Below are 21,239 nucleotides of genomic sequence, written 5' to 3' on the forward strand. Positions count from 1 at the left end.
AGTCCACTCCCAAAATGTCAAAATATGTCCACTGCCCAATAAGGAATCAGTTCATTTTAGTGACTCTTAAAGCAGCCGCATCATTTTTTTTTTCAGGTTCACAAATCAAAAATTCCACTTTAACTCATAGCAGACAACTGCTATTCTTAAGTGAGCTGCAAAAAAAAAAATCTTAATAATTTTCCTAACACAGACAACTTTAATTGCTAATTCTATGTTTTTTGTATAAATATATTTTGTTCTAAATGGTCTAGATTATTGCATGTTATTGCTTTTTTTAAATTAGCAAACTGTGCTTAGAGTAATTAGGTCTGGGCTGATGACTGGTGATGTAATGAAGGCTGCACTGAATGGCAGTATAGGTTAGAGTGCTAAATAATATAATTTGAATTCCTTTAAATTGGGAGGAGAATGCAGATAGATTATCTCCTTGGCATCTTAAGGTTATGAGCAAGAGTGCTGATGACAGTTCACAGTATGCAATTTATCTGAATTTTCAAAAAAGCCATTCATAATATGCCATTGACAGGAAACTACAGGATTCACTGGGTAAACCTCAGAGATTGATAACAGTTTAGAGAGATGAATAGTTGTCTGGCTTCAAAAAATGAAAGTGCAAGCTTTGATGTAAGTGATAAAGAGAGGAAGCTTCTGAGTAATTTCTCCTTATGAACTCAAAGGATAGCAAGGGAAAATAATTCAGGGGTGAAGATGCAGGGAGAAGACCTTGTCCTTGTGAACACTTGATTTCATAGTGGGTGTCAGGCAAAAATAATCAGGAGCACTCACTGAGTTCAAAGCCCAGAAGAGTTTATTATTGCTATTTATACACAAGAATCTAGTCAACTAATGGTCAAGGCTGAAAAAACACCTTTAGGACAGTCAAAGCAGCTAAATTGCTAGAATAAGAATTGCTAGAATAAGAATCAATAGAATTCACAGGAGGTCCAGGCTTGGGTCTCTTGTGGCAGTATAATGACTCCAATGACTCATTTAACCTTGCTTTCCAGCTCAACCTGCTCTTCTCCTTCAGTGGACTTGTGTGAATTTTGTGCCTACTTGGAATTATATAAACCCACTAGCTGGACGCCCGTGTTTCGCTATGAAACTATGTGATCAGGCGTGATAAATTGACACTTGAAGCCTGAAACTTAATGTAGAATGTGTAACTCTGTAGCATCAGAGTGTATTAATATAAGGCAACTGGCAGTTGGAACAGAGGGGGGAGGGGAAGGAGTAGAATGTCCCAGCCTACAGGCCGGATGAGTCATGTGCTGGCCACGCCCATGCCCAGTTTAGTGAAAGGGTAGCATCAGAGAGTGTTAATATAAGGCAACTGGCAATTAGAACAGAGTTCTTTTCAGGTGGGGAGGGGGAGTAGAATGTCCAGCTCCTTAGCATCAGAGTGTGTTAATATAAGTAAATATAATATAACTGGCAGTTGGGACAGAGTTCCTTTCAGGTGGGGAGGGGGATTAGAACGTCTAATTCCTTGGCATCAGAGTGTGTGGATATAATACTGTATATAAAATACTAATGCTCTGATTTCTTAGTGAGAACCTAGAAGCCAAGAGGAACATATGTGCCAAATTTCAAGTTTGTAGGCGTTACCGTTCTGGAGATTTCATGATGAATGAGTGGTATTTAGCTTTTATATATATATATATAGATTACACATTAGAATCTGCATTAGTTGAGATGATACTCAGGTGTGTGATTTATTTCTTAATCTGATCCTTAAATTTAGATTTACCTATGACTTTTGTATGTATGTTCTCTCTCCCTCTCCCTCCCTCTCTCCCTCTCCCCCCCCCTCTCTCTCCTATCACATTTGTAAAACACACAATTACCCAGATGCAGGGGTGAAATCCAGCAGGTTCTGCCAGGTTTTGGAGAACCGGTAGTGGAAATTTTGAGCATTTTGGAGAACTGGTAGCGAAAATTTTGAGCAGTTCGGAGAACTGGCAAATACCACCTCTGGCTGGCCCCAGAATGGGGTGGGAATAGAGATTTTGCAATATTCTTCCCCCAGGAGTGGGGAGGGAATGGGAATCTTGCAGCATCCTTCCCCTGGAGTGGGGTGGGAATGGAGATTTTGCAGTATCCTTCTCCTGTCATGCCCACCAAGCCACGCCCACAGAACCAGTAGTAAAAAAAATTGGATTTCACCACTGCCAGATGGGATGCTTTCCTAAAGAAATTTTTCCAAAGCTTGCTTTTTCTCCACAACTAGCATTTAATTATGTTTTGTTAGTTTGTTTGCAACTTTCCTAAATATTCATCAGAAAATGATGAACACTATTAACTTCTGCCACAGTGGAATTCATTTTAGCATATCATATCAGTTTGATTCCCTAGAACTCTATGGAATATTTCATTTGCTTCTTTTAGGGGAGTGTGTGGTTTATGTTTTGTTTTGTTTTGTGTGTGTAATATCAAATGCTTTTAATATTTCTCCTGTTCCCATATGGACACAGTTAAGTGGTTAAGCAAGCAAGTTCTTAGATGTGGTATTTAAATGAAGTCCTTAGATAGCATTTCTGCAAGATTGTTCAGTATTCTTAAAACAATTGATGTTTTACTTTTGTTCATTAACAGTTCTGTAAGACAGGCCAATTTACAAGAAACCGCCCCTCTTTAGAAAGAGAGAGGGAGAAAGAGAAAATGAATGAGTAAGTGAACGGTGGACTAGAAATTAAAACAACAACAACAACCCTGAGTTCTAGTTTTCCCTTAGATATGAAAGGTTGGGTGATTTTGGGTCAATCATTCTCTCTCAGCCTAATTGACTTCACCTCTTGTTATGGGAAAAATAGGAAGCATGTCTGCAAATATAGAGAGATCTATAATCAATACACACATGAGTTAAATCCAATTAAACCCATTAACTAGGTTTTCCAAGTATAAATGTATTGTCCAAGTATACATGTATTGCACATTTACATTCATACTTTTTTACAGCTTTAATACTTTTTTGCAGTTTAATTCTCAGTGAATAAACAACCCTTCTTTAGGAAGTATGACATAATCTTCATTGCATCACATCCCAGGTAAATATTTCACTACATGTTATTGTATTGTAGACACTCATTCATTTCAAATTGATCCTTTCCCATTATTAATTTATTTCTTATAAAATATAACACATGCATTCCTATATGTCATATATATCCTAGAAGATTCCATATACTTTAAATGATGTCAGAAGTGCAATGGTTTGCATAAGAAACCCAATGTTTGCATTGGAAAAGGCTACTAGAAATGTTTTATATCTGAATCTATAACAGCTTTTTTAAAAGTATATTTGTTACAACATATGGCATAAATAATGCATAGTCTAAAGCAGTGATGGCAAACCTTTTCCGGACCAAATGCCCAAAGCACCCATGCACGGGTGCGAATGTGCCCGTGCAAGCACCCGAACCCCCAAAATGCAATATGCATGGCCCCCATGCATGTGCCACCCATGCATGCATGCACACCCCACACATGCACCCCACCCCCAAGCATGTGTGCACAGCCTCCCACATGTGCCTCCTCACCCATCATCCACGTATGTGCAGCAGAGACCCAAAGACCAGCTGGCCGGAGGGAGGCACACGTGCATGTATGGCGGACCTGAGCTGGGGCGACGGCTCGCATCCCGACAGAGAGGGTGCTGCATGCCACCTCTGGCACATGTGCCATAGGTTCGCCATCACTGGTCTAGAGGGACCTCTACTAGTAGTTTATACCCAGCTAAAAAAATCAAATTTAATTGTTTTATCAGTAAATAGAACAGTGAGGAAAATAAAAAAGGATAACATTTCTGTGTTTGTTTATTTTCAATACTAACTTAAATGACTAATATGGCAATCCCTTTAAATGATGCCATTGACCTGGGTCTATATGTAAGTTAGAGGATAAAGTACAAATGCGGTATTTTGCCATATTTTCTTCCTTCTCTCAGAGCACCAGAAGGAATGGTACAGTGATAAGATGAAGTTGCTGGATTTGCTAAAATTTACAAACCAGTTTACAGGTTATTGTATATGTGTGTACACATTGTTGTGTAAATGAGTTAATTCAGTAACTAGGTTAAACATGTTTTATGAAAGAAAGAAATATATGATTTCTCAGTTGTACTGCGAACAAAGATGATTATTGACAGAAAAGGCAGGACAAGAAGCAATGGATGAAAAAAAAATGAAGGAGAGAAGAAACCTAGAAATAAGGATAAATTTTCTGGCAGTTAGAATAATTGATCATTGGATTGCCTCCAGAAGTTGTGTGTTGTTCCAACACTGGTTTTTTTTAAAAAAGAGATTGGACAGCTATTTCTCTGAATGATACAGGGTTTCCTATTTGAGCAGGGGGTCGGGGTGGACTAGAAGACCTCCAAAGTCCCTTCAAATTCTGTTATTCTGTTACCATCATCCTGACAGGGGAAAAAAATACACCTAAGACTATGTTCAAAATATAAATGTAAAGTCAGTTGGCAGCAAGAAGGGATAACAAACAAAATAAATAAATAAATAAGTAAGTAACTTCTAACAATAATAATGTGAATTGGAAAAAGGTAATTGTTATCAGAAGAAAATGAAAGCAAGAACAGTTTTTTAAAAATCCTACCACACACACAATCTTTCTTTGGATGTACTTGTGCTCCAGTATTGACTTGTGCTGGAATTCATAAAACCTCTTTCTAAACATTTCCTCTATGCTGCCAAATATTGCCTCTACCATGCACATAGTAGGCTGTCTTACCTGTCCAATTGGTCATAGAAGTGCAGAATGCATTCTAACTTAGATGACATCAGTCCAAAGCTTATAACTAAGTAAATCCCACATCTTTTATTTGAAAGGCATTTTGGGGAGAAAAACTTTGAAATGTAACACAAATCTGTGTAAGCAAACATTAAAGTGACATCCTTCCCTTTGAAAAGGTCCACAACCACAACTATAGGAAACATAATAATTAAAAAACAGAATTATGTTCCCCCATATTACATATACATTCGTGATGAATGTATTTATGATATATTATGATTCATGATGAATGTATTTATGATGTCTGTGATCATGATATATCACTTGTATCTAATGGAAGTGTATGTTAGTACGCAAAGGGGAAGCGCGTTCTCACTAGTTTTAGGCGGTCTTCGGTCTTTTTCTCGTTCCTGTCGACTATCTTGCAATTATGACGCAGGCAGAGTTTGATAAAGCAGCTGAAGAAGTTAAGAAGCTGAAGACACAGCCATCAGATCAAGAATTGCTGGATCTCTACGGCCACTTTAAGCAAGTTACAGTTGGAGATGTAAATACAGAACGCCCTGGAATGTTTGATTTAAAAGGCAAAGCGAAGTGGGACTCCTGGAATAAATTAAAAGGTATGTCCAAAGAAGAAGCAATCAAAATATATATAGCCAAAGTTAACGAGTTGAAGGAGAAATATGGAATGCAATGAACTCCTGCCTGAATGAAAATATGCTTTACTAACAATATGGATACTTAAATTGTATAGCACACAGTACTACCAACAGTGCCAAACATTTGCCACTTTTGAATAGCAGTGTACATTTTTCTTCTAATGGTTTATAGAATAAAAATACCCAGTCAGTGTTCAACTGATTGGTAAAAAAAAAAAAAAAGGAAGTGTATGTTAGTAAACGAGAAATAAACCAGGGATTTATTAAAACTTGTAAAGATTCCCAGTGAGCATTTAGTTGTCAAAGGCCAGATCCAAAGGTAACATGGCAACTTTTGGATGTGATCCATCTTGTATACATATGTAAATATATGAGGAGGCTTTAGGTTAAAATGTAAGAGAAACAGCATCAAGGGAAAAAATGTTCTTCCTTGCACATCAGGGATTCCAAAGAAAGAAATTAGAAACAGATGAGAAGAGAAGTCTTCGTTGACATTAAAGTGAAACCATTTTACCCTCTCATTCTACAATCAGCAGTTTAAAAGAAAATGCATGGTAGACTCAGTAAAATTACTATACATTAATATAAAGTTTAAAAGCAAACATCTAAAATTCAAATTCATAAAAAGACAAATCCATAGAGATAATTTAAAAACAATCTGGGTTGCTGTATAGCTTTTTTTTTTTTTTGCTTAGAAACTTTGTTTGCCTGTTTTCTCCTAGTGTTAACTATCTTACAATGTAAGATAGTTAACACAATGTAAAGTTACAAACAATATTGTTTGTAACTTTATCTTCCATTAAGCTAATGTCTATGATATTTTCAGTTATCCCAATCATGGTTGTCCTTTTCAAGAGACAACTGGAATTTCTGGTTTTTCTTTGAAGACTTTGAACTAATGCTCTTTTTGCAAAAAGAGAGGGAGAGAGAGGGGGAAAGAGAAAGTTCCAATTTGCAGGAGACTTGCAACACAGAAATGAAATATATTTTTATTTAATCTATCAACTAGAAAAGTTCAGCACTTAGGAAAATGTCTATACCTTCAAGACAGTGGTAGAATTCATTTTTTTTTTCCTACCAGTTCTGTGGGCGTGACTTGGTGGGCATGGTGTGATTTAGAGAGTGTGGCAGAGGAAGGATACTGCAAAATCTCCATTCCCATCCCACTCCAGGGGAAGGATACTGCAAAATCTCCATTTCCTCTCCACTCCTGGGGGAAGGATATTACAAAGTCTCCATTCCCACACTACTCTGGGGCCAGCCAGAGGTGGTACTTGCTGGTTCTCTGAACTATGCAAAATTTCCGCTACCGATTCTCCAGAACCTGTCAGAACCTGCTGAATTTCACCCCTGCTTCAAGGATTATTGGTCCATGTAACTCATTAGGATCAGTAGTAGCAGGCAACTGAGGAGAACTTCAAAGGGGCACTTTGGTTCAATCAGTTGTTGATCAAAGCATATTTTCTAAGTGAAGGACCAAATGGAAACAGTACTATTCTTCAAAGCGTAGGAGTGACCATTGTGCTTCAATTCACATGATTACAAGTGCTTCTGTACATGATATCCATAAAGAAAAAGACACTGCCTAGAAGAGATGATAGCAGGAGTGAAATGCTCCTGGTTTGGACTGGATCGCCCGATCCAGTAGCGATGGCGGTGGGTGGTTCGGAGAACCGCTAGCAAAAATCCCTGCCCCCCCCCATGCCCAGCGAGCTGCGCAATCATCAGAGGCTGGGGTTTTTTTTACTTTTAAAAGCATTTTTTCTACAACCTCTTCAGCCAAAATGCTTTTAAAAGTAAAAAAAAAAAGTCTCTGATGATTGCACGGCTTAGCTGGGATTCAGCCGAAGAAGTTATAGAAAAAGAAAATGCTTTTAAAAGCATCTGACAATCCCAGCTGAGTTGCCTGATCATCAAAGACGTTTAAAAGCATTTTAAATGCTTTTACAAAATCATTTTTGTAGAAAAAATGCTTTTAAAAGTAAAAAAAAAAAAGTTAGCCATGCCCACTCAGTCACATTACCCCACTACCACCAAGCCATGCCCACAGAACCAGTAGTAACAAATTTTACATTCCACCACTGTATGATAGCCATATAGGATAGTTAACCAGTGGAAATGATTCTTCAGAAATGTTATACTAAGTTAGGCAGCAATTTTCTAACCAATGACTGGCTTCTGACAGATTGGATCTGCACTGTTTATTTGTAGTTCTGGTCATCATCTAGATTTTAGTTCTAAGACACTATTGTTTGATAGCTGAGTGAGGATTTACACCATTTGCTACTTGACCAAAGCTGCCACTACATTTGCAGTAGGTGGCCCTGGTAAATTATATGATAAAGAGCATGCTGTATTGCAAAGTACAAAGATATGTTTAAAAAGATCTACACTCACTCCCGATGCCTACCAGCCAGAGTTTAAAATATTAAACATTTAAAAGTTGACTGGGGAGCCATCTTCAGTTACTTACTGAAGTTACTCCACCTACTTAGTTCAACAGCCAGTCGTGAGAATGACTGATGGTCAGATTCCGAAAGATCTCCTGTATGGAGAATTAGTGGAAGGCGACCACAGCTGCAGTATAAGAATATCTGCAAGAGAGACCTAAAGGCCCTGGGAATGGACATTAACAACTGAGAAATCTTGACCTCCAATCGTTCATCTTGGAGGCTAAAGATGCAGCATGGCCTTCTCCAATTCGAAGAGACACTTGTTCGGCAGGCTGAGGCAAAGAGGCAGTCCCGGAACCAGAGAAATCTGGGTGCTGGGTAGGGGACAGAATGTATCTGCCCTCAGTGTGGAAGGGATTGCCACTCTCGAATTGGCCTTATTAGTCACACTAGATGCTGTTTTAGAACCTCTTTCCAGAGCACGATACCATAGTCTCTTGAGACTGAAGGATGCCAATGAATAGTTCAACAGTAAACCCTTTTTGAAGAAGCCCCTATTATCAGAACTCTAATTATTTGTTACCTGGAGACAGCCTTCTTCTGTATGGTTTGCAGTCTATAAAATGCTTTCCTTAGGGCTGTGATGGCAGTCAGAGCCCCCCCTGTAGTATGTGTGCCATCACCAGCTGTTCTTCCAAGTTGTTGTGGCCCGTTAGCAGCCTGTGCGGATTGTAGCTGATTCTGACACCAAGGAGGCTGGTGTGGTGTTGCGCCAACAGCCTATGCAGCTGGCACCCGAGTCAGACAATGAGGAGGCTAGAGAAAATGTGGTGTCAGATGCAGGGATTCAGCCAGGGCCTTCAGAACCTCCAGAAGCTCCTTTAAGTGAAGAGGACAAAGAGGAGGAGCCTCTTCTCAATGCACGGGCGCTCAGAGCTGCCAAAAAGCAGGAGTGGCTCCTCAGGAGGAGGTCTCCTCGAGAATAAGGCTTGGGGCTAATTGGCTACTTCCTTAGCCTATTTAAGGAGGAACGCTGACTGAAGCAATTTGAGGGGAACAACTTTAGTTCATTCTCCTTCACGTCTGGATTCTCTGCAAAATTGCTTCTGGGCTTTCTGCCAACCTTAGTAAGATTGTGATTACTTTATCTTTGGTTTCTTGTAGGCTGTTAAGAAAGTTTATTAACAGTCTTTGTTGGTTATTTTAGTAAATTTAAGTTTGGTACAGACTTTGTGTGTGCTGTGTTCTTTGGGGTCTGTAGCTGGGGCAGAACACAGGTTCCGGCATGCGCATACAACAGAACCTGGAAGACCATCTGGTGACGGTGTGCCTGCCCACAGAGATGGCTCTGCGTGCTACTTCTGGCATGCGTGCCCAAGGTTCGCCATCATGGCCCTGGGGAAAGCATTTTATAGACTGCAAACCATACAGAAGAAGGCTGGTCCAGCTGTCCAGTGTATATGAGTGCACCAGAACCCAGAAGAGCAGCTGGCGACAGCATGTGTGCCCACAGAGAGGGTGTGCATGTGCACACCGGAACCCGGAAGAGCAGCATTTTTTTTAAATTTGATTTATATGCCACCCTTCTCCAGAGACTCAGGGAGGCTTACAATGCATTAAGCAATAGCCTTCATACTTTTGTATATTTATACAAAGTCAGCTTATTGCCCCCACAATCTGGGTCTTCATTTTACCTACCTTAGAAAGGATGGAAGGCTGAGTCAACCTTGAGCCTGGTGAGATTTGAACTTGCAGTAATTGCAGGCAGCTGATGTTAATAACAGTGCTTTAGTCTGCTGCGCTATCAGAGCTCTTATCTCTGTACCAGCCAGCTGCTCTCTTCCAGGTTCTTGTACTCTGGCACCCACACATGCTCCAGTTTTGGCACTCGGTGCCGAAAAGGTTAACCATCACTGCCCTAGGGAGACATGTTTGGGTTATCTTGCACTATTTTAGGAAATGACTTATCTTTCTCAAATTTCTAATTATTAAACTGATTATATCAGTCTTGATTTTAATTTTCCCAGCTTTGTCATTGTTTTATTCTATATTTTAATGTAATGTTGCAATATAACATGATTATTTACATAAACAGAAAAGTAATAATAATAATAATAATAATAATAATAATAATAACAACAACAACAACAACAACAACAATAACAACAACTCAGAACAGCTTATATCCTCCGACGATACCTTAACAGTTCCTAGGTCCTTGGTTAGGACTCGAGCTGCTGAGCTATTAACCAGCCTCAAAGGCTGTGAATCTCACTAAAGATTAAATAATAATAATAATAATAATAATAATAATAATAATAATAATAATAATAATAATGGTACTCGGCACACTGGGTGCTGTGCCTAAAAACCTAGGCAAGCACTTAAAAACAATTGGTGCTGACAAGATCACCATTGGTCAGCTGCAGAAGGCCACTTTACTGGGATCTGCTTGCATAATCCGCCATTACATCACGCAGTCCTAAACGCTTGGGAACTGTTGGACTAGTGATTTGGGATACGAAATCCAGCATGGTCATCTCGTTTGCTGTGTATACTATTTAAATAATAATAATAATAACTTTATTGTTGTTGGTGGTGATAATGATGATGATGATGATGATGATGATGATGATGATGATGATGATGATGATGATTCCATTCCCTGGTGAAATCTCAATTCTTATACTACTTGGCATTTTGCATACCGGCAAAATATAGTTTATTTGAACAATTCCATAACATGCCTGGGATAAGTGAATCTGCTTTTTTCACTTTCTATAAATATCATTTTTTCCCAACCAAAAGTTTATTCTGTGCTGTTTCAGCACAAAATGACTAGTTTTAATCTGCATAAAATTTCATATGCTTGTTATACACTGTTTCCTAATATGCACACAAGGGAGAGCTTTTTGTGTACAGTTTCCCAAATGCATGTATTTCGGTATTCATTTTTATTCAGAGAAGTGCAAAAATGGAAAGCTAATAGCATTCTGCTTTGCCCCTTGGTTGTAAAGAGAGACTTAAGTCAGTTTATTCAAAGGAGAGCTGTATTAATATCATCCCCATATCTAGATATTTTTTGTATGTAATTTCTGCAATCAGATTAGGACAATGGAAGATCCATCTGTTCCCTTCTATCGCTAGAGCTGTAAGATAAGACCTCCCTGTGGACAGGCAATTCATCATGTCATGGCTACTAAACCAAGCATGTATTTGACATACAGTCCTGATGAATTCCCTCTTTCCTGCTGTTTTTTAGAAAGCTTAATCTACAGATAGTATTGTAGATAAAGCTTCCTGAAGCCACTATTCCCAACACCATCCCCATGACAATCACAACAATAACAATTTTGTGAGGAAAGAAAAAAAACACATTAATAAATATTTATTTTGACCATGATTAATGGTTCAGAGCTACACGGATTGTTTCCTTTCATTTTCTTAAATGTTTTAAATGTTTAAAGACCAGACAAAAAGATGGCTGATGATATTACTCTTAATTCCCCCCCTGTATGACAAAAAAAGAGTGTATTGCTCTTTGACACTGACATATATATTTGATTAATTGGTTATGTGCCATCAAGTCACCTAATCATGGTAGCCACATAAATATATTTTTTCTAGGATGAAATAATGTCACCAGCTTGGTCCTTCAGGTCTTCCAATGGTGCACCCATCATTCCTGTAATTTAGTCCATCAAATTCCTTCCTTCCTTCCTTCCTTCCTTCCTTCCTTCCTTCCTTCCTTCCTTCCTTCCTTCCTTCCTTCCTCACTTCCTTCCTTCCTCCCTCCCTCCTTCCCTCCCTCCCTCTGGCTGAAAATTGCTGAAAAGTTAATTCTTTGTATAATGTGTTCAAAATATTATTATTTAAACGTGGTCATGCATGCCTTGAGTGAGAACTCTGCATTGATTTGTCCTATGCTCCATTTGTTTGGTTGGCTATCTATGGTATTCTAAGATGTCTTCTTTAATATCCAAATTCAGAAGGGTGCATATACTTTCTATCCTACTTCTTCAAAGCTACGTTTTTGCTTCCATAAAGTGTAAAAAGGAAAACTACTTCCCACATGATTCTGATAGTTGTACGTAATAATATGGCATGGCACATGAATACATTTTCCAAGGCTTTCATTGCTAGTCTGCCAAGTGCTAGTCTGAGATATATTGCTTGGCTACTAGTTCCCTTACTATTGTTATTCAATATAAAAAGACAGAAGCTATCCCTATTTCTTTGAAGACTGGTTATAGTTATTTTCTTTGGGATGCTCTTTATATTTAATATAAGTCTCATTATTTCATTCTGCTGTCTTCCATGTCCTTTGTCAATAATAAAATCCACTCAATTTCTGTATATTCCATCCTAGTGATGCCCATGTATATAGGTGTCAAGATGATGTTACCAATGAGGAAATAATTTGATTGGCGTAAATTGATCAATTACTCTTCTCATTCATTTCTGTTTCTTAGGACATATAGTCTAACATTTTTTCCTCTTTAACATTTCCAATTTTGGCATTTCAGTCTCTGGTTTCCATGTTCTATCAACTTTATATTGATTGCTCATGCCTGCTAGGAAAACCTCCACCAACAGAACCATGATCATACAGCACACCAATGCTTGAGGGGGTTAAAGTATTTGATGCAACTCTATTCCCTGATCATTTAACACATTCTTTTAAAAATTAAATAAGACATAGCATTCCACTTCAATCTTCTGCCTCCAGATATGTTGGTTTTCAGTACCTGGAACTCCCAAACATCATGATATGTTGGCTTAAAAATTTATGAGCAGGTTCACAGAACACATTAAATTGACTACAAAGTTTGCATGGTGCATTAAAAAAATATAAACCCAAACATTAGGGTCAAGATCTTGTATGTTGACATTATTTAATCTTGTAAATTGTCCAGAATCATGCATTTGAGATGGATGATTATATACATTAATAGATAGAATTCCAAATAATTAACCAAGGTTAACACTAATCAAATTACTTATGTTGCATCCAGGCATCCATTCAGTTGATATATGACCAGTCTAAACATGTTAGATGAACACAGTCTAAAGAGATGAAGTTGAACATAAGAGAAAGAGGACCAGTCTGAAAAAGCTGCATCAGTATCACTTAATTAAAGTAAGAGTATATTGGATTTATATTCACAAATAAATCAAAGTGTACATCAATGAAAGGAAGACTTTATGTAATCTGCCTCTTACAAGAAATACTGCGGTTCAACAATACTTTGAGCCTTCTAAGTTGAACATTAGTGTAAAATTAGAATGAATTAAAAAAAATAACAATCAGAGGAATCTAAGTTTTCAAGTTGTCTGTGGAAAATTAGTTTTCTTTGACAGGAAGTAGGTAATACTTTGGGAAAAGGAACTATTTGGAATTTTAAAATTGAATGATATCCCCTTCACAAAATGTAAGGGGGAGATCATGGGGGTGATAGTCTTTTTTCAAAATGGCTGCCATAGCAATTGGCAAATAAGTCCTGCAGATGCTTTCTTCCATCTCAGATGGACTTATAGGCTCAGAAAAATTCACCATAATAAGCATGTCTTTACAGCATGTCAGTTTCAAATTCCTTTTAAATAAATAAACCTTTTAAAGATATCAGTGTGCTAATAGGATCAAGGGAATTACTGGTGTCTGCATTATACTTCCAGATATCGTTGATTATTCTTTCTTGAAGTTATTTGACATCATGATCAAACTCATGATATATTTTTGCTTTATGAATAATGCAACAAAGCTTCATATTATAGTGAGTTCATGAGATGGTTTTAAATTCTAAATCATGACATGTTGTTGTTTTTTATCTGTTGTGTGGAGAAAGTTTTGAATGGACCTTGTAACTTTTAAAAAAAACTTTGATTAACTCAGGAAAACAGTGAACAACTCTGAATTGAATTGCCAGTAATAATGGTGTTGAATTGCAGCCATTATCCAAATATTTAATCACTTTTAGTCACAACTAACTTGTCATTGTTTTTAATGGGGTGTAACAGTGACTGACACAGAAATTGTAGTTAATCACAAACTGACTGACTCAGCAGTATGTCATGACTTCAGTAAAATTTTAGGCTGCATCAATAGAACAATATTTTCCAAACCAACAAATGTCTTTGTTTATTCTGTATTGGTCCCCACCTTATCTACTATGTCCACTTCTCAACATTAGTCTTTAAGAAATCAGACCAGTTCAGAGGAGGTCCAGAGAATAGCAACAAAGATAATCAGAGAACTCGATGCTAGATGGAAAGATTGATAAAAAATAAAATAAAATAAAATAAAATAAAATAGATATTTTCAGCATTGGGAAGGCAGTTAGTTGGAATTCTAAACTAAACAGTATTTACAGCAGAAAGCCACAACATGTTCCGATTTATACATTAAAGTATAAGGAATTAAGCTATAGGAAGGCAACATTATGATCTGTTCAACAATGGAACCAATCTGATTTGGTGTATTCTTTGTTGATGAATATGTTCAAACAAGTATTGGACAGTTATTTGTTAGGATTGCTTTTATTTTTTATTTCTGATTTGAGCAGGGCAAAAGATTTAAATGGCCATAAAGTTATTTTATTTGATGAAGAAATGGCAGCCAATGATTGCAAGTGAAGTTGGATGTGGTCACAGGTACAAGTTTGACTAAATTATAGTAGTGCATAAGTATAGTATTGTTTCATATGTAAAAATAAAAAGAATAATGTTATAGAATGATACCTAGTTTTCTGGATGAAATAGCTAAGGACCATGTATAAAAAACCTAGAATGCATTATTAGCACATAAATAGATTTCATCTCGCTTACAAGTCTTGGACAGTAATGTCATTAAATCAATATAATATTTTATATAACTGTGTCCTTTTTCTGGAGTACCATCTATACTCCCGACTGTCTCAATCTTTTATTTCATCTCTTTCTGGCCTTCTAGGTAATGTTGCCTATTATCTTCCTGTGCTTGTTCTGATTTCTATAATGATAGAAATATCACACACACACCTCCAAACATCAGCACTCTTGATGGAATGAAAGGCTTTGTTACTTGTTGGCTGCTTGTTTTAAAAACACTGTCCAGTGAAATATTATGCCTATAACTTCTGAAAAGCACACAGTTAAAAGTAATCAAGGTATCTAAATAAGGACTTGTTAGAATACAAGTTTATCAATAAAGAATTTTCTATTCCTACATGTAAAAAGGGAAAGGTAAGGTAAAGGTTCCCCTCACACATATGTGCTAGTCGTTCCCGACTCTAGGGGACGGGGCTCATCCCCATTTCAAAGCCGAAGAGTCAGCACTGTGTGAAGACGTCTCCGTGGTTGTGTGGCTGGCATGACTAAATGCCAGAGGCGTATGGAACACTGTTACCTTCCCACCAAAGATGGTCCCTATTGACTTCCGGCGGTGACGTCATCACGAATGGGTGAGGAAACGGAGGCTCCGTCTCTGAAACCCAAATTTCCTCATTAATTGCTCTTTAGGGGCATTCCCGAACTTGGAGGGATCGGGAAACGAAAGAGGAATTCGCGAAGCCCCCTGGTGTTGCGCTGTCATCAGGGAGGTCGAGCGATCAACCTCTTAAATTGATGGAGAAGAAGTCGGCCTTATCGGCGGACAGGAGGGATGGCGCCCGCCTAGATCGAAGCAAAAAGTGGAAGCAAATCAGAGTGACTGTCAGATAGATCACCTACAACAGAGACGGCAAATGGGACGCGCGAGCGAATCAGAGAAAGACAAGTGAGTTACAACAGCGGCGATACAAGAGCAGAAGGAAAAAAGGGGGAATAATTATAGCGCGGAAGAGAGAATCCCATAGAATGACTAAGCAAATATAAGAAAAGGAGAAATAGCGCTCGAAGCGGTCTGACTGTGGACTTTTACAGCTGATCAAAGGGAGCAGCCTGTGGACTTTGTGGATATAGAGACAAGCTGTTTGATCTTGGGAATTATAACTGATTCAAACCCCAAACATTGGAAACCGAATACAGAGACTGAAATACCGGACTAAGTGGTGAATTTCACGGATACAGAAGATCTGTCGGGATTTCGAACTCTGGATTTACAAATAACTTTGGATAATAAGAACTCAAGTTTAAAAAAAAAAGAGATTTGAAAATTGAATGCAGAGATCCGATGACTGGGAGAAGAAATTAAAAAAAAAAGACTGAGACGACACAGATTGCGTTTTTCATGATTGTGAAAGAACAGACTGAGAGAGGTAAAGCAAGAAGACAAAAAGGACTAAAGAAAATAAAAATTAAGTGAATTATTAATTTTGAACTGTTTAATTAGTTAATAAGTTTAATATTTGAAAGAAATATATAAGTTGACAATATTTTTATAGCTATAAATTGTATTGTGGAATTGTAGTTAGACAAGGAATTATTGTTAAAGCGAAAGACTGATTTTTATATATCTCTGAGATAGACTGATTGAAAAAGGGGGTAACTGAAAAGATTGCTAATTAGAAAATTAAGAAAATTAAATTAAAATCCTGATTGATAAGTAAATAGATTTATACTGTGAACAAGAATTAATTGCTTAATTGGGATAACTGGCAATATAATATAATATAACTATATATAAGTTGTGTGGTGTATAAGTAGTATTTGGAGGGGAAAAGAGATATTAAGGAATAACTTAATAATTGATGTTAAGGTTGGAAAGCTTTACACGAATATTAAAAATGTCTACAACATCCACCATAACAAAGACAGGGAAAAAACCTACAACTAGTACGTTAGTAATGACCCCTTCCCCCTCACAACAAAAAACAATAGACAGCATGATGGGGAAAGAAAAAGAAAAAGAAAAACTGGAAATGGCACCTAATGTAATACAAGATATGTTTCAAAAGATCCAGGAAACACTGCTTCAAACACAAGAAAAAATAGCTGAAAATCAGGAAGAAATGAGAACGTTCCATGCAGAGATCAGAAATGAATTAGGAGAAGTTAAGGAAGATATTAAGACCATGAAAGATAAAATTGGGGGCATTCAAAATTCTATAGCAGAAAATGAACAGAGAATTAGGAAAACGGAAACAAAAATAGATCACGTGGAATTAAAAGTAGAAGCAATGGAACAAAAAACCCTACAACTAAACAAAGAAATGTCAGATTCCTTGGCCATGCTCGAAATGGAAAAGACCTCATACTTCTTGCGTTTTCAAAATGTCCCAGAAGAAAAAAATGAGGACTTAGAAGGAAAGATGGTGGAGATTATTGCAGGAATGATACAAAAAGAGCCAGAAGAAATAAAAGGACAATTGGAAGAAACTTATCGTGTACAAACAAATTATATAAGAAGACACAGATTGGCGAGAGAAGTCCATGTTAAATTTTTTAAAAAATCAATCCGAGATGAAGCCTATAAGAAATCTAGAGAAGAAACGGTGATCTATAATGGAAAAGAAATTATAATTTTAAAACAGATACCCCGAAGAGTAAGAAATCTACGACAACAATATCAGTTTTTAACACAACTACTGATCAAATACAAGATAATGTATAGATGGTTGCCAATAGAGGGGATCTTAATTACGTGGGAAGACAAAAGATATAAAATAGATACTCTAGAAAAGGCAAGAGAATTTCATAACACACATTTTAGACTAGAAGTAGAACAGGAAAGTAAGGAGGAAACAGATAGTAAAAGTCAAGAAGAAGAACCAACAGAAACAAAGGAAGAAAAAGAAATAAGACAGAGGCAAGAAAAAGAGAGAGAACAGAGAGAAGGTGCAAAACCTAGAGAATGGATGGAAACAAGAAACACCAAAAAACAGATATAATAGGCAATGGATGAACAGATCAAACTCTTTTCGGTAAACATTAATGGCTTAAATGCCCCAAAGAAAAGGAATCAAATTTTCACAAAATTACGAAAATTAGAAGCAGATGTAATATGTCTGCAAGAAGTACACATTCAAAAAGATTATCAAAAAATCCTAGAAAACCCCAAATTAGGAAAATTATATTTATCTCTGGCCCCAAAAAAGAAAAAAGGAGTAGTGATTTACGTAAAAGAAAAAATACAATCTAAACTAGTTTATACCGATGAACAAGGTAGAGTGGTGATGGTTGAATTAGAAATAGGAAAAAGGAAAATGTTAATTGTAGGGATTTATGCACCTAACCAAAAACTACAGGTTTTTTTTAAAGACCTACATATAAAATTAGCAGAATTAGAATATGATGATATTTGTGTAATAGGGGATTATAATGCAATAGTAAATGCAAAGAAAGACTACAAAACTGGGGAAAAAAAACAAAAGAAAAAAGAAATACTTCCAAAAGAATTCTTTACTATGGCTGAAGAACTAAACTTGGCAGACGTATGGAGGGAAACACATGAAGAAGAGGCCCAATACACCTTTTACTCCCATCCGCATAACTCCTGGTCAAGATTGGACATGGCATGGATGACCCCAAGTATCAAAACAGAAGTAGAAAAAATTGAGATAGGCACAAACCAATGGGCAGACCACAATCCACTATTCATAAACTGGAAAGGGGAAAGAAGACGTAAGAGATAGACAATGAACCAAAGATTATGTAAAGAAAAAGAATTTAATTTGATGTTAGAAAAGGAAGTAAAAATATTCTTTCAGATAAATAAAATAGAGGAAACCTCTTTACAAAACACATGGGATACTTTAAAAGCATATATAAGGGGCCTAGTAATAGCATATACGAGGAAAAAGAATAAAGAGAAGAAAAAACAATTAGATAAATTAGAGAAAGACCTAAAACAAATAGAACAAAAACTCCAGGAAAAGCCCCAGAACAAAACAATAAGAGAAGAATGGGAAATGATTAAGCATAAATTGAATTTGATAAACCAAATAGAACTAGCCCAAAAAATAAAAATGGCGAAACAAAACTATTTTGAGCACGCAAATAAAACGGGCAGATGGCTAGCCTATAAACTGAAAAAAGAACAGAAAAAAAGAATGATATACCAATTGAAAGATGATAAAGGAGAAATTCAACATAGTAAAGAGGCCAAAAAAGATATTATTAAGAAATTTTATGCGAATCTATATAATCAGGGGAAAATAGAGGAAGATAAAATAAAACAGTACATAGAGAAATCAGGAATGCCAAAAATCACAGAAGAACAAAGAATTACTCTCAATAGGCCAATAACCAAATTAGAACTAGACGAAGTACTGAAAAAGCAAAAAAACAATAAAACACCGGGTCCTGACGGGCTACCGGTAGAAATATATAAAACAATGCAAGAAGTATTGGGAGAGAATATGTTGCGATTATATAATGAAGCTATGGAGAAAGCCAAGATACCAAATTCATGGACAGAAGCCATAATAACAATCATTCCAAAAGAAGACACAGATCTCCAGTTAATACAAAACTATAGACCTATTTCATTATTGAATGCCGATTACAAAATATTTGCAGCAATCTTGGCAGAAAGAATTAAATTAGTATTAAATACATATATACACCCAGACCAAAATGGATTTCTGCCGGGACGCCAAATAAAGAACAACATGAGAATAATACTTAATGCTTTAGAATACTATGAATCTCACCCGGAGAAGCAGGCAGTGTTGGTTTTTCTTGACGCCCAAAAGGCCTTTGATAACCAAAATTGGAAATTTATGATTGAACAACTACAAAATATGCAAATTGGGGAAAAATTTGGGAAAATTATAGCAGAAATCTATACCAAGCAATCAGCAAGGATAATTATGAATGATGATATAACAGACAAATTTAATATAACAAAAGGAGTTAGACAAGGCTGTCCACTTTCCCCCTTACTATATATTCTATCATTGTAAACCCTGTTGAAAAAAATTAGAGAAGATCAAGGAATTGAAGGTTTAAGGATTAATAGAGAAGAATACAAAGTTCAAGCCTTTGCTGATGACTTAGTGTTTTTGACAGAAAATCCTATGGAATCTATACCTAATTTGTTTCAAAAAATAGAAGAATTTGGAGAAGTGGCTGGACTAAAAATTAATAAGAATAAATCGAAGCTAATTGTTAAAAACCTTACGGAAATCCAAACAAAAGATTTGATAGATAATATACAAATTCAAACAACAACAAAAATAAAATATCTAGGAATCTGCTTATCCACAAGAACATCAGCAATTAAAGAAAATAATTATGATAAATTACTAGAACAAACAAAGAAAGATTTAGAAAAATGGGAAAATTTACACATTTCATTCCTAGGAAGAATTTCGGCTATCAAAATGATTATATTACCTAAATTTCTATATTTGTTTCAGGTCACCCCAATTAAAATAGATAAACCGTTTTTTGAAAAGCTGAATAAAATAACATCTAAATTTATTTGGCAAGGGAAAAGGCCACGAATAAAATTTAAACTGCTTCAGGATACAAAAGATAGAGGAGGAGCTGCACTCCCTGACTGGGAGATATACTACCAAGCAGCAGTACTATCGTGGGTCAAAGATTGGATAGAATTAAAGGACTCTAGAACTTTAACAATTGAGGGACACGAACTTCAAACTGGCTGGCACTCCTTTATGTGGGATGAGAAATACAAAACACATTCATATTTTAAAACACATACAATAAGGAACTCACTATTACAAATTTGGCTTAAAATTAAAAAACAACATTATATGAAGATACCAAATTGGCTAGCACCGGCGGAATCAATTAGACACCCAAATTTAACAGATAAGACAAAAATAATTAGATATAAAGATATAATTGACTATCAAGGCAAACTAAAGACAAAACAACAATTGGAGACAGATTTACACAGAGGAATAGACTGGTGGACTTACACTCAAATACAATCTAAATATAGAGAGCATATAAAAACATATGAAATTTACAATCAAAAACAAGAAATAGATAAAATTATATTAGATTCAGAAAATAAATTAATTAGTAGAATTTATAAATTTCTCCTACGCTATAAATTGGAAGAAGAGACAGTCAAAGAAACAATGATTAAGTGGGCTCAAAATATCAAACACACAATACCTTTGGAAAAATGGGAAAAGTTCTGGCAGGAAAACCTAAAGTTAACGAAAGCAACGGCGTACAAGGAAAACCAACTGAAAATGTTTTATCGGTGGTATATGTCTCCAACCAGATTGGCAAAAATACAACCTAAAAATAGCCCAATTTGTTGGAAGTGCAAAAAGGCACAAGGGACTTTCTATCATTTATGGTGGACATGCCCGGCAGCAAAGAAATTTTGGTCTAACATCAAAAAATGGTTGGAACAAATAACAAAAACACAGATTGAAAAAGAACCAGAAACATTTTTATTAGGAATATTTAACAAATCATACCCTAAGGATATTAAATATCTTACAATTCACATATTAACTGCTGCAAGAATAATCTACGCAAGAAATTGGAAACAAGAAAAAATACCAAGTGAAACAGAAGTAATAGGGAAAATTTT

The 21,239-nt window shown here is 36.3% G+C and overlaps 1 protein-coding gene across 1 annotated transcript; it reads left to right on the plus strand.

Annotated features, from left to right (window-relative positions):
* The first annotated feature begins 5,103 nt into the window (after nt 1–5,103).
* Nucleotides 5,104–5,587, plus strand: LOC148113050 (acyl-CoA-binding protein-like). Its single transcript, XM_087872535.1, has one exon. The coding sequence runs from the start codon at nt 5,180–5,182 to the stop codon at nt 5,444–5,446; it is 267 nt and encodes an 88-aa protein (XP_087728661.1). The 5' UTR covers nt 5,104–5,179; the 3' UTR covers nt 5,447–5,587.
* The last annotated feature ends 15,652 nt before the right edge of the window (nt 5,588–21,239 follow it).

The sequence above is a fragment of the Pantherophis guttatus genome, chromosome 6 (assembly GCF_059756535.1).
Source record: "Pantherophis guttatus breed Tessera chromosome 6, ASM5975653v1, whole genome shotgun sequence".
NCBI lineage: Eukaryota > Metazoa > Chordata > Lepidosauria > Squamata > Colubridae > Pantherophis > Pantherophis guttatus.

Excerpts from the sequence above, each read along its gene's own strand:
- LOC148113050 (XM_087872535.1), top strand. The coding sequence starts at position 5,180 with ATGACGCAGGCAGAGTTTGATAAAGCAGCTGAAGAAGTTAAGAAGCTG.